The following is a 19,279-nucleotide window of genomic DNA, read 5'->3' as shown; positions in this document are numbered from 1 at the left end:
GTATCTAGATATAATCTACTGTAAGGTGTAGTGATTTGAAGTAATGAGCAATGATGATTTGAATATGATCACCTAAAATTTTGGCCGCAAATAATAGACATTAACAACTACACGTGCTTCTAGAGTCTGCATAACTTGAAAGCCTAGGAAGATTTGATTGGTTAGTCTGTGAAACACGCCTTCCGATTTAGCAAAAACATCACAAGGTGTTCTGTGCATTTTAACCGTGACCTCCGTGTATGTCGAAGGCGCCGTTTTAACGCGGAATACGGCAACTTTTTACTCCGCCCCACTGTGTAGTCAACTGTGCTGGTAGGAGGTGCTAACAAAGGGGAAATGCGTGGTCTTTTTTTCAGGACGCAAAGTTTTTTTTTTAATGCGTATTTTATTTTTTAAATCAGTTATAATTATACAGTTTAATAATAAATAATTATCTTATAGTCAATATTAGAGCGGTATTATTAATAGCTTATATTAGAATAGTCACAATTAGATCTGAAATTTACAAAAATCCTACATACACGTAACTGGTGCACGCTAGATCCATTTTTCAAAAATAGGGCGGGGTAAGACACATTTGACCTGTGTAAAAGTGTTGGCCTCATTCAGTCGTACAACGACTAAGGTTAATCTCGCAGAACACTTTTTCGTGTATATAACTGTAGAGCCCTATTGTGGACACTCTAGTCCACATTTTACGCATTAACAGGTGGCCTATTTCGCTTTATTGGTCTATCTAGATGAGCTGGACATTTTTCGTATGGCACGCTTTTCTTCCAGAGCTGAGGCCCGTGATTTTTCACTGTCCATACATTTCTTGGTCACCATCTCTCTCCGCGTAGTGTTCTAGGGCTATGTCTTCCCAGTATCAATGTTCACTGTTTTGAGGTCCCGTTTTATCTTATCTTATATAATAATACAGACGTTACTTCAAAAAAGATGATTACGTCATACACGTCATGCATTTAGTCATGCATATTAACCAATGACCTAAATTCTGCCAAGTCACTGGTTTTCCTGACTAGGTCAGGCAACCGTTTTATTACACCCAGATCTAGATTTTTCATTGACAGATGTGTTATTTGATCGCTAGACAACTCAACGCTATTAGTATTACGCACAAGGAAAAATACAAGGCAGTCTTTTCATCATATATAGCAACTAGTCGACGTATCGAGACATCGACTATACAAGCTAGGTCTATCTGACCAATCCAACACATTAATGGTTTACTGTCCAACTTTTAGTGTTCAGTCTAGGGCAGAGAGAGGGGGGATGTGAGTGAAAGTGTTACATTTTTTTTCCCTAGGGTTGATTACCCGAATGCTCTGATAAAACAAAAAATTACAACACACTAGCTATTGCAAACACGAAACATTCAAATTGCTGCAGTTAAAGTACACAGTAAAAGTAAAAGGGATGACTATTGATATAAAGTAGCTAATTGGACTACTGTCAGTTTATCAATCAGGGCTGCATGTTGTATTTGAGAAATATCACTATTTTTATGTTTCTGGCTTAGCTTAAGCCTTCGCTCACTGATTGTCAATGTACATTGAAAATACACTTCCACTGGCAGTAGGCCCTAAGCCTATTTATGGCAGGAAGGGTTAGGTTTCAGCAATCAACTCAAGAAAACATTAAGATAGGCTGAATTGATATAAGCTATGTAAGAACACTTACAGTTACAAATGATGATACATAAAGTAAGCTTAAAATAGTTTCTCAATTTTTTGAGATGACAAAATAGTTTTAATCGACTTTGATTTGTTTTGCCTTAAAAAAAAGTGGTTTATTGTGCTGTTATTCATAGTATGCGAATAGTAGAATATATGCATCTGTTTGGAACCCCTCAACTCAAAGAAAGTGAACAAACTGTAACAGACACAAAATAGAGCAGCGAGATTCATAGCAAACGAATATTCTTATTTGATTAGACACCTTTTGTAAAAATCACTAAATTTAGAAACCTTTAGGATAGAAGACTTAAAAGTAAGTGCTTTCCTTGTGCTATTAGAGCATTGAATGGGTTATTGTGAGTCAGTCAGGAAAACCAATGACTTGGCAGAATTTAAGTCATAGGATAACATGCATGACTAGATTGACACGCGTAAGATGTAATCATCATCTTTTTTTTTTTGAAGTGACGTCAGTAATTTATAAGATGAGAATCAATGCCATCGTCAGAATCTTTTGCTCTCTTTGTAATGCAAATAATTGTCGAATTCATGTCTCGTGTCAATAATGTACTATAATAGAACAATAAGCATTTCACAATGAAGGAATCACGGCTTTTTTTTTATTAAAAAAAAATAGGTGCCGGTACTCAGTGATTGATTGCCTAACTTTTAACTACTAATAAATTAATAATATAGATCTACGTTAAAATACAAGAAAAGTCATAATTTTTCCCCCACATTCCAAAAAGGTGCCGGTACTCCGTAGCGATGCCTTCCGTCACAAAAAAAGCCCTGCGTATTGTTATGTCTCTCCTACTGTTCAGGCTCTCTTCTAACTGCACCTTACGACACAACGAACTTAAAGAACCTCACAACTCAGTGCTCCAAAGTATCAGATCAGTCAGTTTAATGACAAATACATCGCAATTGGCAACAACATTAACACTGTCTTTACAAAAACCTAGTCTTGTTACGCCTGACTTCACACACCATGCTGGTTCTCGCCTCGTACTGCAATGGTCACATTGCGAGGTAACGTGAAGTCAAGTCTTACTAACACAGTCGCTCTTATATAGTGTCTCTACTGGCCTACTCGAACCTTCTTGACCACTCCAGTTGATCACTTTCGCCGTGACTTGCGTGCGTAATATTTACACACAGGTCGTTGCCGAACTGACGAGTACTGTCACTGGTCACAGTTGACCGCTCTTCCTGCGCTGGACAGTGGCGATTTGGGTAGGCTAAAAATACACAGCACTACCTCCATCTGTGTCACCACCAGGTTGACAACAATATATATATTGCTTTATATAGGCCTACACATAGAAAGAGAGACAGAGACATTTATACAGTATTATTATTTTTTCATTATTTGTAAGTTGTCTTTTTTATATGGACTTAGGCCAACATTTTTTAATAGATCTTTTCATGAAGTTGGATGTTCATGTCATTTCTTTTTTCTTCTAAGAAAAAGAATCTTACCTTTGCGTAATAAATAATCCAAACTTTGCCTGTAATACCCGTATGATTATAATAATCCAATCTGTTGAAGAAACTTATTATTCCAATATCTGAACTTCACTGAAGCACATTTCTATACAAAAAGTAAATGATCGAAAAGAAATATGTGCGCGCATGAACTGCAATGATAACACGTCTACTTTCACTAAAAATAGGTCAAACTTTTTTTTCCGTGTCTGAAACAATTCATGTAAAAATCAAACTAACACATTAAGAAACCCGGTCAATACAATGTTTGGTATCTCTTGCATGAATGACCTTTATTGTAAATTTACTATAAATATAGAATCTACTACCAAAAACTACTGCTACTAGAATCTACTACCAAAACATCTGGCACAGTGAGTACGCGATGCCGTGTGTAGGATACTATCTTGGATCGGATGCCTTCCAAGTTACTATTTTGAACCAACAGCATGAGTCTCAAAAGAGTCAAATCAGATACAATGGTGACATATCAGCTTATTTCTCTGTAAAGAATGGCGTGAAGCATGGCTGTATACTTGCTCCAAAGACTCCAACCATCTTTCATCTTACCAAAAGATTGCGTTTGGCATACGGTCGTCCCCAGTACGATATACGTGCCATGCCCAGCGTCGCTGTCAAACTATTATAAGCAATACCTATATCATGTCCATACCGCATTCACAAGAACAATTCTGCTCTTGCCAGCGTATGTTCCTGGGGGAGCGCAGAAGTCATTGGGAAAAGCGTTCAAGAAGTATCTGCTTTCTGTATAGTACCCATTTCTCCGATCTTTATAGAAGAGTTGGGAGAACCACTTCTTGATAGACACTGATCTTTGTAGGCAGCCAGGGCGATTTATTCCATTTTCGCCACACTCTCGCTTGGAGGCGTACAAACATACAAAACATTGAAAAGGATCATTTTTTAAAAGACATAATAAATGAAAATGTATAATGATTCAAATACATTTAGCACCAAGATGTCCGGTGTCACAACGTTCTGCTTCGCACGAGCCGAGGAATAACACTAACAATGAAACTGCAGTAAAAAAACACACACACAGATGACGGGGGCAGGGCATTTTCTTGAAAAAGCAGCAAGCTGAAAATTATCGCTACAGCAACCTAACAGACTTGAATCCGCAAATTGGGTATTGGCCAGGGATTCCCCGGCATTTTGCGAAGTGGCCGGCCAAAGTAGAATAAACACTTTTAGTTACAAGTGCATCGAGTAATGACCACACACCTGAACTGGCCAGTTTTAATTTTGGCCGAGTTGTGAGGTCCTTTACGGCTGGTACGCTAAGTTTTTTTTTTTTTTTTTACTGTTTTTGTTCAGTCCCTCCTAAATTTCGTGACATTTTGTTTTCCTATTCGCTGCTTCGCTTTTTTGTTTAGTATCATACATTTTTACTTGCTATATCTAGATTCTATATCTCTATTTATTAATTCTAAATCTAGACTTTTCTAATTTGATTATTATTATAATACATGATTCTTAAAATGCAATCTATAGACTTGTAAAAAAATTTCAACTATCTTCACGCATAAACAATTGTTTTTAAAGAACTACACTTAGTCTAATGGACCGTTGGGGCACCATGCAAGATTCATCGAACGTCTTTCTCCATTCCTCTCTGTCTTTTGCCTAGATTAGGTGTTTAGTCGAATCTAGGCTCAGATCTATTTTCTAGAGTATGACCCATGTTGTACTGACTAAAAACTGACTTGAACATTTTTTTGTTTAGTATCCTACATTTCACTTGCTGGTCTTGCTAGATCTAGATTCTATATCTCTATTTAATAATTCTAAATCTAGACTTTTCTAATTTGATTATTATTACATGATTCTTAAAATGCAATCTATAGACTTGTAAAAATTTCAACACTCTTCACGCATAAACAATAGATTTTTAAAGAACATTATATTTAGATGTTTACTTTCAGACAATTGAATTATTTCTTTTATTAACATTTTATATTTCTTTTTCTTGATTGCAGCCCTGTTTTGAATACAACTAGATCAACAACTTCTGAAACTCCAATAATACTACCTGCAAGTGCTGCTGAAAGAAAAATAACCCTAACAGCCTTTAAATTTACTACATAGATTCTAATGCTGACAACATCATTTAGATCTAGATGCTGCCTGAAGATTTCATGTCTGTGGCATTTTACTTCTCGAGAAAAGATCTTTTCCCTTTGCAACTTCTGGTGTGGCTAGAGAGGCCAATCCTTGATACACAGCTGTAGTCACAGGTTGAGCACATGTAATCACCAGGCACCATTGCATTGTCACCTTTCTTCCTGCTGCTGTTGTGTATGGCATCTGCAATCCGAGACCCTTCCTTTATGCTCTCTCCATGTGGATCTATCCAGTGCCACCTTTTCCCAGCTGCTAGTGTCGATTTTGAAGATGCACACTATGATAAACTCAATGCAGTTGACTACAATAATCTCCATGACCACATTGTTTCAACAAGAACCTGTGTGCATCACACATTGTAAGGGTCGAAATTGAAAAAAAAATATTTGTAAGCTATGTGCCAAAAATGCTCCTAATATTCAATGATGAGCTCTGACCAGGATAACAATCACACATTGTGTCCGGATGGCACTACATCTGGGTATCACTTCAAAATATCATAGCAAGAGAGCAGCCATAACAAAAAGTACAACCAGACCATTACTATTATTATGGATACAGTGATGGTCAATACTGTTGTTGTGTTTTCAATAATAGTTTAATTGCTTTTTAGTTAGTTACAATGCTATTAATATTAAAAGGTATTTTTTATCATTTTTGTTTTTTATATTAGAGATAATGGTAGGCCATTATTTGCTACTAGTAGATTTGTTGAATGCTATTAAAGAGCTTCCATATAAAATATGTCTTAACATAATTCTTTAGTTTTTATTTCATAACACTATTACTACTATTAATAATAACACCTAAAAAACAAACTATCTACATTGGATTCTAAAAAAATAAATTATACTCGCTATAGCTTTAAAAATATTTTACTTAGTTTTTTTTTTTACAGTGACCAATTAAGGTGTAAAATAATATACAATACAGTACTAAAAAAGACATTGTCATCTTGGCGTAAGTAGGACTGGTTCATTGAAGTATGTCATTACTGCTAACTGTTGATCATTGTGCAGGCCATATGACACCCTGCTTATTAACTAAAGTGTGCTTCAAGATTCTGCAGGCTTTTCAGGACTTTGCCTATTTATCGTGCAATAGTAGATCATTAGCGGAACTAAGAACACTGATCTGGAAGCAGTCAGAAACTTGTTCTATATCAGCAGCATGTACATTCCTTTGATCTAAAAAAAAAATAATGATAAAATAAAAATAAAAATTACATTTTAAAATGCAAAATATAAAAAGTATAATGCAGAAGTTAAAGAAATATAAATGATGGTATCCATATCTTGAGTCCCCACTTCTCCATTAATGTTTTGTCAGCTACCCTTATGAAACTTTAAACTGCATCCTCTTTGAATGCCATCTACAAGACAAAGATGATAGTGCCTAACATTTGGTTTGGCAGTTTTTTGGATAGCAGTCAATCTTGGTACTGATGCCAAGGTGGCTGGCTGATGACATTTCTCATCATAAACTATTAGCTGGTTCAACATTGTTTTTTTTTAAATACATTGACAAAGTTTAGTTTGTCTTTCCATTTTTCTCTTTTCTAGAAGTCAGCATATTTTTATATTTCTATAAGTATGAGGGAAGAGGCTTCTGCCAATGACAGATCTTTTTGGAGACAGCTTGCTACCCAATGTGCCAGAGGGGGAGGATCTAAGTCTAAAAGTATGTCCCTTGTGTCGGTGGGCTGAAATCAATCACAACTGAAATTTAATGTCTAGCTTTGTTTAAAAAACAAATTATTTCATATAAAACTTTTGAGGAGTACACATAACACTTTCTGTCAACATTGTCTAGCAAGAGTGTCATGTGCAAAGCACAATGACCTGCCACCTTTACTTTCAACAACAAATGTCAGGTACGTATTAGGGCTAGGGGTCATTCTAGAAATTCCATCCCAGTCTTCGAACCCAAGACCCTTAGATTCAGAAACCAAGCCCTTTAACAATCAGCCAACCTTTTGAGAAGAATACTGAAATTATTACAGTATAAACCTTATTCATTGAGCCAAAATATCAAACTACAGCCTATGGGAAACAAAAAAGTAAACAGAGATAGAACAAGAAATCAAATGATGCACATGGGGATGCATTGGGCACACACTGGGAAGAACAGTAGACAACATTGCAAGACTGGACTGGAACCCAGAGAGGAAGAGAAAGTCTGGTAGACCCATGCAAACTGTCACGGATGAATGTGTGTATGTATGTATAATCTAGTTTATGTGTTTGATCTAGTGGTTTCATTGTTTTATTTCGTTAACTAGAATTGAACCAGGGACAGCTAGATGTATTGAGAACTAAGGTAGATTCTATAGAGTTATTATTATAAATATAATAAGGAATCTGTGACATATTTGGAGGCTCGTTTATCTAGTTTCTTGACTTAGTCTTGGAAGACATTAGGCAGAACTGCGGTTCGCCATTGTTAAAAGGTCAAGGACAAAGAAGGCTGTGAAGTCGTGAAGAGTGTGCGCTCATGTGCAATGGCGGGAAAAAAAACTAAGTCAATCAGCCGAGATGAAACCAGGTCAAACACAGTGATAAAACTATTTGTGTTGTGTATATTGTATGCTAGAGATATAAACAAAATGTCAGAGAGATTAACTCAGTTAATAGCTGCTGGAAAAGAGATGGGATTGTGTGGGACAGCTCTACAGGAGTGGGTGAAAGAAAGAGAAGTCAAGCTGGAAAAGAAAGAAAAAGAAAGAGAAGACAGAGAGCGTGAAGAACGTGTAAAGAGAGAAGAAAGAGCTAAAGAAAGAGAGGTGGTGGAGAGAGCTTAAGAGAAAGAAGCTGAGGTAGAAATACACAGATTGAGAGTCAGAGAGTTGGAGCTTAGGGAGACGATAGGAGTACTTAAAGAGCATATAAAACCTGTATGGAAACCAAAGTTGCCACCTTTTAATGAGAATGTGGATCAAATGGATGCATATTTGGCAAGATTTGAAGTACATGCTCAAGCTACAGAAAGACCTAAAACTCAGTGGGGAAGTCATCTATACACATTGTCACAGGGAAAGGCACTGCAAGCTTGTATCAACTTTTCTAAGAAAGATTTAGAGGAATATGACAAGGTGAAAGAAGTATTAATGAAAAGATACAACTTGACAGATGATGGGTATAGAGAGAAGTTCCATAAAGCTAAACCAGAGAGAAACCAGCCATTTCATGAATTTGTTGAGGACATTAGAAGATACTTAATGCGTTGGGTAGAATTGTCTAATACTAAAAAGACATTCGAAGGTCTCATTGATCTTTTCATCAGAGACAAGATCCTCACATTTTGCAATCCTCAGTTAGTGGCTTTTCTACATGAAAGGAAACCGAAAGATGTGCCAACAGCAGTCAAGTTGTGTCAGCACTATATTACTGCACATCCAGAGAAGACAATTTGCTGCAAAGACTAATGATAACAGAAGTCGATTTAAACAAGAATGGAGACAGGACCGTCTGCAGAAAAGAAGTGTTGGTGAAAAAAGAAAATGTTTTAAGTGTTTCAAAACGGGTCATTTAGCAGTCCAATGTAGAAACAAAAGCCCCTTAAGACGAAATGAGACTATGGGTTCAAGCAGAAGTCAGGAGTTTAAAACCAGCAACAGGGGAAGACCAACTGGACATCCATACAATGCGTCAGCTTGCATAGACTATCAACATGGTGAACAACTCCATGAATCTGATCAGATCCAGATGGCTGGAGCTGTAACTTGTGACGCCAGGAAATTAAAAATGTATCCTGGATTCGTTGGGAAGAAATCTATTTGGGTCTTGAGAGACACAGGAACGACCACAATTGGAGTGAAGAGACTACATGTGAACCCTCACCAGTTGACGGGTAAGAAAGTCTAATGTATGACATTTGGAGGAACAATTGAAGAATATCCCACAGCTGTCATTGACATTGATATGCCATTTTTATCTGGAAAAGTTGAAGCATGTGTGTTGGAGAGGCCTGCAGCTGACTTGATTCTAGGAAACGTTACTGGCATAACTGAGCCTACCATCACAGATATCTACAAGTGGCAAAGGTGAGCAATGTCAGAAGTTACTATTGCGGTAACTAGATCTCAATCTGGTGTAATAGAAAACATGGGACAACTGATCCTACATAGATTGAACAGCCAGAATCAGAATTAACATCCAGTTATGCATTGAAACAAAAGGAGGACCAAACATTGGTTAAACTTTTTGAATTGGCAAAGCGTCCCACCAGTAAATTTAAAGTGAAAAATGGACTTCTGATGAGACAAGATAACAAAGAGAAACTACAGCTAGTCATCCCTGCCGCCGAAAGATAAAGAATTTTGGAGTTAGGTCATGCTTTTGTGGGTCATATGGGGACAGCACGAACAAAGATACAGCACAGTAGAAAGAGAGTGCTTGGCAGTTGTTTGGGCAGTAACCAAGTTGGCCAGATATCTATTGGGCAGAACATTCGTACTGCGCACAGATCACGCACCCTTACGCTGTTTAAACACAAGTCGGTGAATTCCAGGGTAACTCGCTGGGCCCCTGATGCTTCAGGACTTTCAGTTCGAAGTGCAGCATATTCCAGGTAAAGGAAACGTCATAGCGGACATTCTGCCACGCTTATCATAGATATAAGCCTATGTGGCTTCTCACAAGCATGTGTTGCTTCAACGAAGACTTTGTGTCTTCAACAGTTTAGACTTTGTTGCTTGATGGTAGACTTTCTGTCTACAACTAAGACTTTGTGTCTTCATCTTTTAAGACTGTGTGTCTTCATCTTTTAAGACTGTGTGTCTTCAGCTTTTAAGACTGTGTGTCTTCAGCTTTTAAGACTGTGTGTCTTCATCTTTTAAGACTGTGTGTCTTAACTATAGACTGTGTGCCTATTACATTGCAGTCTGTGTGACTACATTAAAGTCTGTGTGACTACATTAAAGTCTGTGTGACTATGTTCAAGTTTGTTTGGATACATAAACGCCTGTGTGGCATATTCAGAGCATTTGTGGCCTATCGAACAAACATTTTTGTTGTATTGTGGTGTAATGTTTGATATTTGTTTTATAATCATTTTATTTAGTAATCTTTGTAAAAATCGATTATAATTTTAGGAGGGGCGAGATGTCATGGATGAATGTGTTTATGTATGTATAATCTATTTTTACAATCTGCGCGAATGACTGGAAGTGTGTTGGTTGTTAGACAGAGACCAGCGAGTGTGATATGCAGTAAAGCTGATTAAAGTTTATGTGTTTGATCTAGTGCTTTCATTGTTTTATTTCGTTAACTAGAACTGAACCAGGGACACCTAGACGTATCGAGAACTAAGGTAGATTCTATAGAGTTATTATTATAAATATAATAAGGAATCTGTGACACAAACATAGATCAAACCTGCAGACCAAGAAGGAAAGTTGGCAGGATGGAAATGGATGGGGAATAGCCCAGAACAGAGTCAAAATGTAAAGCACTGATGCGGATCTATCTAATTTATGTTGCCTATTTTTTTTTATTATGCATTCATTCAAAGATAGAAAGTTCTATTTAAAATAGCTATACCATAACCGTAGGCCACAGAAACAGAGATGACTTTACATCATTTGCCCTTTGGACCACAAGGTCTGAAAGGGAAACTATATCATAATGCTTTAAAAAATCTACTTGCCATGAGGAAGAATAAAAACAGGCCATCTTTGCTGCAGTTCTTTGTTTTCTATCTGTTCCTAAAATATGGTTTCATTAAACTGTGTGCAGCTCCTAATTCTTGATCACCAGGAAATTCTCTGCATCATTATCTGAAAAACATTTACAATTAATGACCTAGACAAAGAAGATTAGTGTAGACACTGGAACTGAAAGCTATTTTTTAAATAGTTTAATTAAATTAGTACTTAAAAAGAAAGTTTTAGTACAAAAAAAATAAAAATAATTAGAAAGTTAATTTCCTGAATTAACCTGTAAGTTTTAGCTAACCTATTATGTATTATCATATTAACCTATCCCTTAGTTATTGGACCATTGGGGCACCACACAAGATCTGTTGGCCATATTTTCCATTCCTGTTTGTAATATTATCCAAAAGAAAAAAAATTTGATGTAGACTTTAAGTTTTGCCTGTAACTCATAGGAGATTATTTCATTAGTCTGTATGCTGATCTAATTTAGAGAACTTGGTCTGCATCTTGATCAGAACAATTGTTAATGAGATAATGAAGGGATTCAGCTGACAAATAAAAGATAATGTGTTTAAAGTCTTAGTGATAGGGGAATTCTTGTGTGTATTAGCTTTCATAACAGTATTTTTTATATGACAGAGTTGTTAGCCCTGTGCATAACCATCTGGGGGGCTGCCCCTTTCAGCTCTCTGGATAGCTGCCTTTATTTTTGGGTAAGGTGCCCTAGCCTTTGTGGATCCCTCCACTTCCTGCAAGGCAGCAGGTTTGATTTTGGTCCACCCCGGGTATTTTATTTCCCCGGTACCCACCATATCTGGAGGGCATTCCCCTATCCGCCACCTGGGGAGGCGCTCGATGGGAGATCAAAAACTCCACAATGGAAAACGACCTAGACCTGGAAAAGGACATGATTTTTGTTTTGCGACATGGAACGTGCTAAGCCTTTATAGAGCAGGTGCGCTAGCCCAACTTACTGAAGTGTTAAAGAAATATAGGATACCGCTTGTAGCTCTACAGGAAATCAGGTGGAAAGACTCGGACATTCTCAGAACCAAGGAGTATACTATATTTTATAGTGGTGGAAGCACTAACAACTTAGGTACAGGTTTTGCTGTTAAAAAGGAAATGGTAGGTAATGTCATTGGATTTAAACCTGTAAGTGATAGACTCTGCTCACTGCGTTTGAAAGGAAAATTCTTCAACATATCATTTATCAATGTTCATGCCCCTACTGAAGATGCAGATGATAACAGAAAAGAAGCCTTCTATGATGGACTGGAAAGAATTTATGATGAAGCACCAAAGCATGACATCAAAATAGTACTAGGAGATTTCAATGCAAAAATTGGAAAGGAACCAGCATTCAGACCAACAATTGGCAAAGAAAGCTTACATGAAGAGACCAACAATAATGGCATAAGATTAGTGGATTTTGCATCAGGAAAAGGAATGTCTATCAGCAGCACAAAATTCCAACATAAGAATATTCACAAGGTTACCTGGATCTCACCTGATAGCAACACCCAGAATCAAATAGATCATGTATTCATAGATAAGAATCATGGATCAGACATACTAGATGTTAGAAGTTTCAGAGGAGCCAATGCTGACTCAGACCACCTACTAGTAAAAGCTAAACTTAGACAAAGAATAAGTACCATACACAATTACCAAAGAAAGAGAGCACAGCAATAGGATAGTCAAAAACTCACAAAGGATCCACTTGTTGCAGAAACTTATAGAATGGCACTCCAAACGCAACTGACAACATTAGAAAAGGACAGCGAAAATAACATAAATGAGCACTGGGAAATAATAAAGCATGCTATATTACAGAAAACAGCAGGGTCATTGAGAGATGGGCTGAATACTTTGAGGAGATCCTAAATACCACTGAAGATGGAGATAATGGAGAATATAAACTGCCACATGGGGGACCAGATCCCTTAGTGAACCCTCCAACACTCATTGAAACATCAGAAATAATTAGGACCATGAAGAATCACAAAGCACCAGGAGAGGACCAAATCACAGCAGAACTAATTAAATATGGAGGGAAAGACTTACATTCCCAAATACACAGACTAATATCAAGAATTTGGGAAGAAGAAGTAATACCAACAGAATGGGAAACGGCTCTTATAACCCCAATACACAAAAAAGGATCCAAGTTAAAGTGCTGTAATTACAGAGGAATCTCTCTACTAAATGTGACTTATAACATACTGTCTAGGCTTATAACTAAGAGACTTGGAAAATATTCAGAAGAAATCTTAGGTGACTACCAATGTGGTTTCAGACCCAACAAATCCACAACCGACCACATCTTCACACTAAGATGTATACTAGAAAAATGCCATGAATACAACATACCAATCCACCAACTCTTTATAGACTATAAAATGACTTATGACAGTATCAGAAGGAAATACCTATAAGACACTCTACAGGATTTTGGAATACCCAACAAGCTGACAAGACTTATACATATGACATTAAACAACTCAAAAAGCAAAGTCATAATACAAGGAGAAGACTCACGGGAATTTAAGATTAAACAAGGATTAAGACAAGGAGATGCACTTTCCTGCATGCTTTTCAATTTAACACTGGAGAGAGTTATAAGAAATATACACATAAACACAAGGGGAACTATTACTAACTACTTCAGGAGAGAAAACACGGGTCCACAACCAACAATTTCTACAATACCTTGCTTATGCCGATGACATTGCCTTATTGGGTAAAGAAACCTCTGACATGGCTAGAGCCTTCATACAACTAGAAGAAGCATCTCGACCAGCAGGACTTGAGGTCAATGACAGTAAAACCAAGTACATTACAATGACAAGAGACAATCAAACAGAGGGACAAAATATCAAAATCAAACACCACGAATTTGAAAACGTCCAAACTTTCAAATATCTAGGAAGTACTATTAATTTCAAAAATGACCTACTAACAGAAATAAAGGAAAGAATAGCAGGAGGCAACAGGGCATTTTATAGCACCCACCATTTACTTAAGAGCAAAACGATTTCAAGGAAAACCAAGAAAATAATATACAAAACTATAATAAGACCAGCAGCAATGTATGGAAGTGAGTCCTGGACACTGACAAAGACATCTGAAAATTTACTTAACACTTCATCATCATCACTCCTTTGAGTTCCTCATGGAACATAGGGCCTCGACCAAAACACGCCACTCTCCACGGTCTCTTGCTAGCTTTTTGATGGTGTCCCAGCTCTTCCCGGTCTTCTCTGCTTCTTCAAGTACACTGCGTCGCCATGTTCTTTTTGGTCTTCCTCTGCGTCTTGTTCCCTGGGGGTTCCACTCTAAGGCCTGCCTAGCTCTGTTGCTGGTATCTTTTCTAAGGGTGTGACCAATCCATCTCCACTTCCTCTCTAAGATCTGCACTTCTATATTTTTTTGTCCACTCATCTCCCACAGTTTGGTGTTTTCTACTTTGTCATACCAGTGTATTTTTAGGATATTTCTCAGGCATCTGTTGATGAATGTCTGTATTTTTTTGTTGTGGCTTCAGTTGTTCTCCATGTTTCAGAACCATACAGTAGGAAAGCCTTGACATTAGAGTTAAAGATTCTTAGTTTAGTCTTGTTTGAGATGTAAGGAGATTTCCAGGTTGGTTTTAGCTGTGTAAATGTCTGACATGCTAGATTTATACAGCGTTTAATGTCTTCATCTGTTCCACCTGATATACTGACTACACTCCCAAGGTATATAAAATTTTCTACTTGGTCTATTGTCTGAGAATCCAATACTATGTCTCCGATTTGTTTATTGTTTACTTTAAGTACTTTAGTTTTTTGGTGGTTTATTTTGAGGCCTACTCTTTTTCCTACTTAGCTTAAAGCTGTGACCTTTTCTTGCATATCCTGTAGTCTGTGTGATAATAGGGCTATGTCATCAGCGAATTCCAGATCTTCCAGCTTTTGTGTGAGAGTCCATTGGATTCCTTTCCCTGCGTTAGAGTAGGCTTCTTTTGTGACCCAATCCAGTACTAGAAGGAACAGGAGTGGTGAAAGAAGACATCCCTGTTTGACTCCTGTTGTGACTGGAAATTCCTCTGACAGCTTGCCACAGTGGGTTACTTGGCAGGTGAAACCATCATAAAGGTTCTTGATTATGGTTATTATTTTATTGGGGATCCCATAATGTCTCATTACAGTCCAAATAGATTCTCTGTCGACACTATCAAAAGCTTTTTCAAAGTCGACAAAAGTTGCATAGAGAGGAGATTGCCATTCGACACATTGTTCTACAATTATCCTGAGTGTAGCTATTTGGTCAGCACAAGATCTCCCTTTTCTGAATCCGGCCTGTTCTTCCCTTAGGTGTTCATCACATGCTCCCTTATTCTGTTTAGTAGGATTCTGCTAAAAATCTTGCTTGGTACTGACAGCAAAGTGATGCCTCGCCATTTCTCACATTGTGATAGATCTCCACTCTTTGGTATTTTTATTAGCAAGCCCTTTTTCCACTCACCCGGAGGTGTTTCTGTTAACCAAATTTTGTTGAATAGTTTGTGCTTTTACTTAACACTTGGGAAAGAAAAATTCTTAGGAAAATCTATGGTGCCATACAGGATGAAACAGGGTGGAGGACACGCACTAACCATGAGATATATCAATTGTATGAAGACCCACCAAAAGTGAACGAAATAAAAAAGAACAGACTACGTTGGGCAGGTCACCTTGAAAGAATGTCAGACAACAGAGGGGTGAAAATTGTATACAGGCAAAAACCAAAAGGCAGGCGACCCAAAGGCAGACACCGAATGCGATGGATAGATGATGTGGAAGCAGATCTGAAGCAGCTTGGGGCTAGGGCGTGGAGACGAAAGGCCCAGGATATCTGAATGGAAGGATATGTTAAAGCAGGCCAGAGCCCTCCATGGGCTGTAGCACCACTGGGATGGATGGATGGATAGGGGAATTCACGCTAAACTAGTTTGGACACTACTGAATATATCAAGCTCTAGAAATCTTATAAGAAGAGAAATATACCATATATATAGAAATATATATATATAATTACAAAAATATATGGACAATGTTTGACATGCCAGTTCTACAGACTAGCTGGATTTCACTAAAGCTGCACCATGTAACAATATAAATAGAATCTTAAATTCTACCAAGTCTTGGTTTTACTGACAACCAGTCGACAAATGCAGTTAACAATAATTAAACCTGTAGCTTGTCTTTATTAAATTCAAAAGAGCATTTTGGCCCACTTCAAATACCTAGGAGCTATTGTCTCAGATAAGGGAACAAAACCTGAACTACTGACAGTCCACAGCAGCCCTTTCAAAACTTAGAATAATATGGAAAGACAAAGGCTTAGCCCTAGGCACCAAAATCAGACTGATGCGCTCTCTGGTCATGGCCACATTTTTATATGCTTGTGAGTCTTGGACGCTGACTGCAGAGCTAGAGAGGAGGATCCTAGCAATGGAATTGAGATGCTACAGAAGAATCCTAGGTATTACAACTGAAGAATCCTAGGTATTACATAATAATAACAATAATAATAATAATTTTATTTATAAAGCGCTGTTAACAAACAAAATGTAAGCTCAAGGCACTGTAACAACATTACAAACAAAAACAATTATTTTTTAGATAGACATAATGAAAGACAGACAAACATACCCATACATGTTTAGCCAGCAGAAAAACATTTTTCTCTATAATTCTAGTCTGGCTGCAAGTCGTCCATACATTGAGTATAGTTGATAGATAACTTCTTTAGTGTCTTGTAAATCTGTGCATAGCAAACAAACAAAAAATTTTGTAGAATCATAGTAGTTACACATAAACTCAATTTTTTAACTGAATAAAGCTTAGCAGGATTTAATTTGTAGAATTCAAAGTATACCATCTTGATCCTTTCTCTTTCTTCTCAAACTTCATTTTGTGTACATATCTGAGGGCACGTGATGCATGATTGCCTGATTAGGGAATAAATTCAAAGGAACAAAACCATTTCTATTTCTTATGACATTCTCTTTCAATGCAATGCAAAAACAATAATAATAAGAAGAATTCAATATGCATTTTCAGCATTACTTATAAAAAATGCATCTACATAATAGTAGTAATTTAATTTAATCAGCTTTGTGTAAAACATGATTTAGGCTAAATTAGAGCAAAACTGACATAAAACAAAGAAAAAAATAACATTTTAAATAAGTTTTAAACAAGAAGGTCATCATTTTTCTCAACTTAGTGAAAGAAAATTATTTTCCCTTTTGGATTTCAGTAAAATGTTACTATCATTCAATTTTGTTTTCTTCTGTTTTACCTGGGCAGTGAAAAGTGAAACAAATCCTGTTAAAAAGATATTGAATGTGATTCTTCCTTTGCCTTGATTTAAAAATATTATGAAAAAATTATTTAATTTACTTAGGCTACTTCAAAAGATTGGTTTAAAACAGTTTGACAAGGAAGATTGTTCTACTCTTAAAAAAACTTAGTCTGAAAGATAAAAGCCAGTATTGAGAAAATTCATTAAAATTATGTAATACTATACATACATTCTATTTATTATGCTTTTACTTTAATTTGTTCAAACTCCAATTTGCATTGCAGTAACTAAACAACAAAATGAGACAATCCATTTCAGTCCAAAAGAGAACATCATTTTGCATGGCTACCTTTTTGTAAGAATACTTTCAAATTGAAATAGAAATAAACTTAAAGAAAAATTTAGTTTTTGTTTTTTAACAAATCTGAACTAGTTATTGCAATATGTGTTAGTATTTTGTAAAGAATAAACTTGATATTGATTTGATTCAAACTAAAACTTATGTACTTATATTTGTTCATTGTTGGCTGTAGCTTAATCTTGTTGAATAAAGCCAATATAGTGGTTTTCTAGTATTGGTTATTTTATTACAATATACTAGACTATTCTGCATAATTCTGGGGCTATGATGAAGATGGTGGTGACTGATAGTACCATTCAAACAGATGATGGTGACTGATAGTACCATTCGTACAGATGGTAGTGGCTGACAGTACAATTCATACAGATGGTGGTGACTGATAGTATCATTCATGCAGATGGTGGTGACTGATATTACCATTCATTCAGAATGTGGTGACCGATAGTGACATGCAGATGGTGGCGACTGATAGTACCATTAATGCAGATGGTGGTGACTGACAGTACCATTCTTAGCAATTATACATTAAACACAGAACCATACAGATGGTGGTGACTGATAGTATCATTCATACAGATGGTGGTGACTGATAGTACCATTCATACAGATGGTGGTGACTAATAGTACCATTCATAAAGATGGTGGTGACTAATAGTACCATTCATAAAAATGGTGGTGACTGATAGCAGCATTCATACAGATGTTGTTGACTTAAAGACCCATTCATACAGAAGTTGGTGACTGATAGTATCCAGGGTTCCCCCACCATTCTGAGATCAGGATTTCTGGAGATTTCCAGGAGTTTTTCAGGAGAAAATATTCAATTTCAGGAGCAGAAATAAATATTGAATTACCATATACATGTATAAAAATGTTTTTTTTTTTCCTTTTCAATTTAGCAAATTCAAGATTAAAGAGTAAAAAAGTACTTTAAAAAGTACAATAAGCCTATTTGCACTACTCTCTCTATATATATTAGGAATTAATTAAAATCTCTAAAAACAAATTGCAATGTATAACACATTATCAATATCAGTTACCTATTTCAGCGGATATCACTTTCATTGATTGTTTTTATTAACAATAGCTGTCTTTAAATCTATAAAATCTAGCTCTGAATCATAAAGCTAGAAGTGAATTTGAAAGTAAAACCATGAATAGTTTAATTTTATATAGCAGCTTATACTATATAGACCATATTACACTATACTCTAAGCCCCATCTACTTCACAATCTAGCTAGATTTATAAAACTAAAACTAAGAGAGAGATTCCAAAATCTAAGTATATCTTCTATTAGATCTAGAATTCTAGAAATATAATCTATACCATATATCATATATAACATACTCTAAGGCCTCCACCCTAAACTAAAGACAGTAAAGTAGAATAGTAGGCCTTATAGTATATTCAATAATATTCAGTATATTGGCTATATCACTATCTATATATCTGTCTCTAGAGTCTATCTAGATTCTATCTCTATCATTAATAATCATATCTAGATCTGACTAGAGATCTACTAGTAGTAGTACTACTACTAGAAGTCGATAATTAGATCTAGATCTAAGATTGACTAGTCCACTAGATAGATCTAGATCATAGATAGTTCATACTG

At 36.4% G+C, this 19,279-nt stretch overlaps 1 protein-coding gene, 1 long non-coding RNA gene and 1 pseudogene across 2 annotated transcripts; 2 read left to right on the top strand and 1 right to left on the bottom strand.

The window, feature by feature from the left end:
* The window catches only part of LOC129927162 (peptidyl-glycine alpha-amidating monooxygenase B-like), an 87,849-nt pseudogene that overhangs the window by 36,179 nt on the left and 32,391 nt on the right, over window positions 1-19,279 (bottom strand).
* On the top strand, window positions 2,945-5,962 carry LOC129927290 (uncharacterized). The gene is made up of 2 exons (XR_008778951.1): window positions 2,945-3,053; window positions 5,168-5,962. It is a non-coding gene; the product is annotated as an uncharacterized LOC129927290 (long non-coding RNA).
* Window positions 7,985-8,954, top strand: LOC129927279 (uncharacterized). Its single transcript, XM_056035650.1, has one exon. It carries the CDS (start codon window positions 8,251-8,253, stop codon window positions 8,734-8,736), a length of 486 nt encoding a protein of 161 aa, XP_055891625.1. The 5' UTR covers window positions 7,985-8,250; the 3' UTR covers window positions 8,737-8,954.

The sequence above is a fragment of the Biomphalaria glabrata genome, chromosome 7 (assembly GCF_947242115.1).
Source record: "Biomphalaria glabrata chromosome 7, xgBioGlab47.1, whole genome shotgun sequence".
NCBI classification, from domain to species: Eukaryota; Metazoa; Mollusca; class Gastropoda; family Planorbidae; genus Biomphalaria; species Biomphalaria glabrata.
The sequence above is the reverse complement of the archived record's forward strand: the minus strand, read 5'-3'. Positions and strand labels throughout refer to the sequence as shown.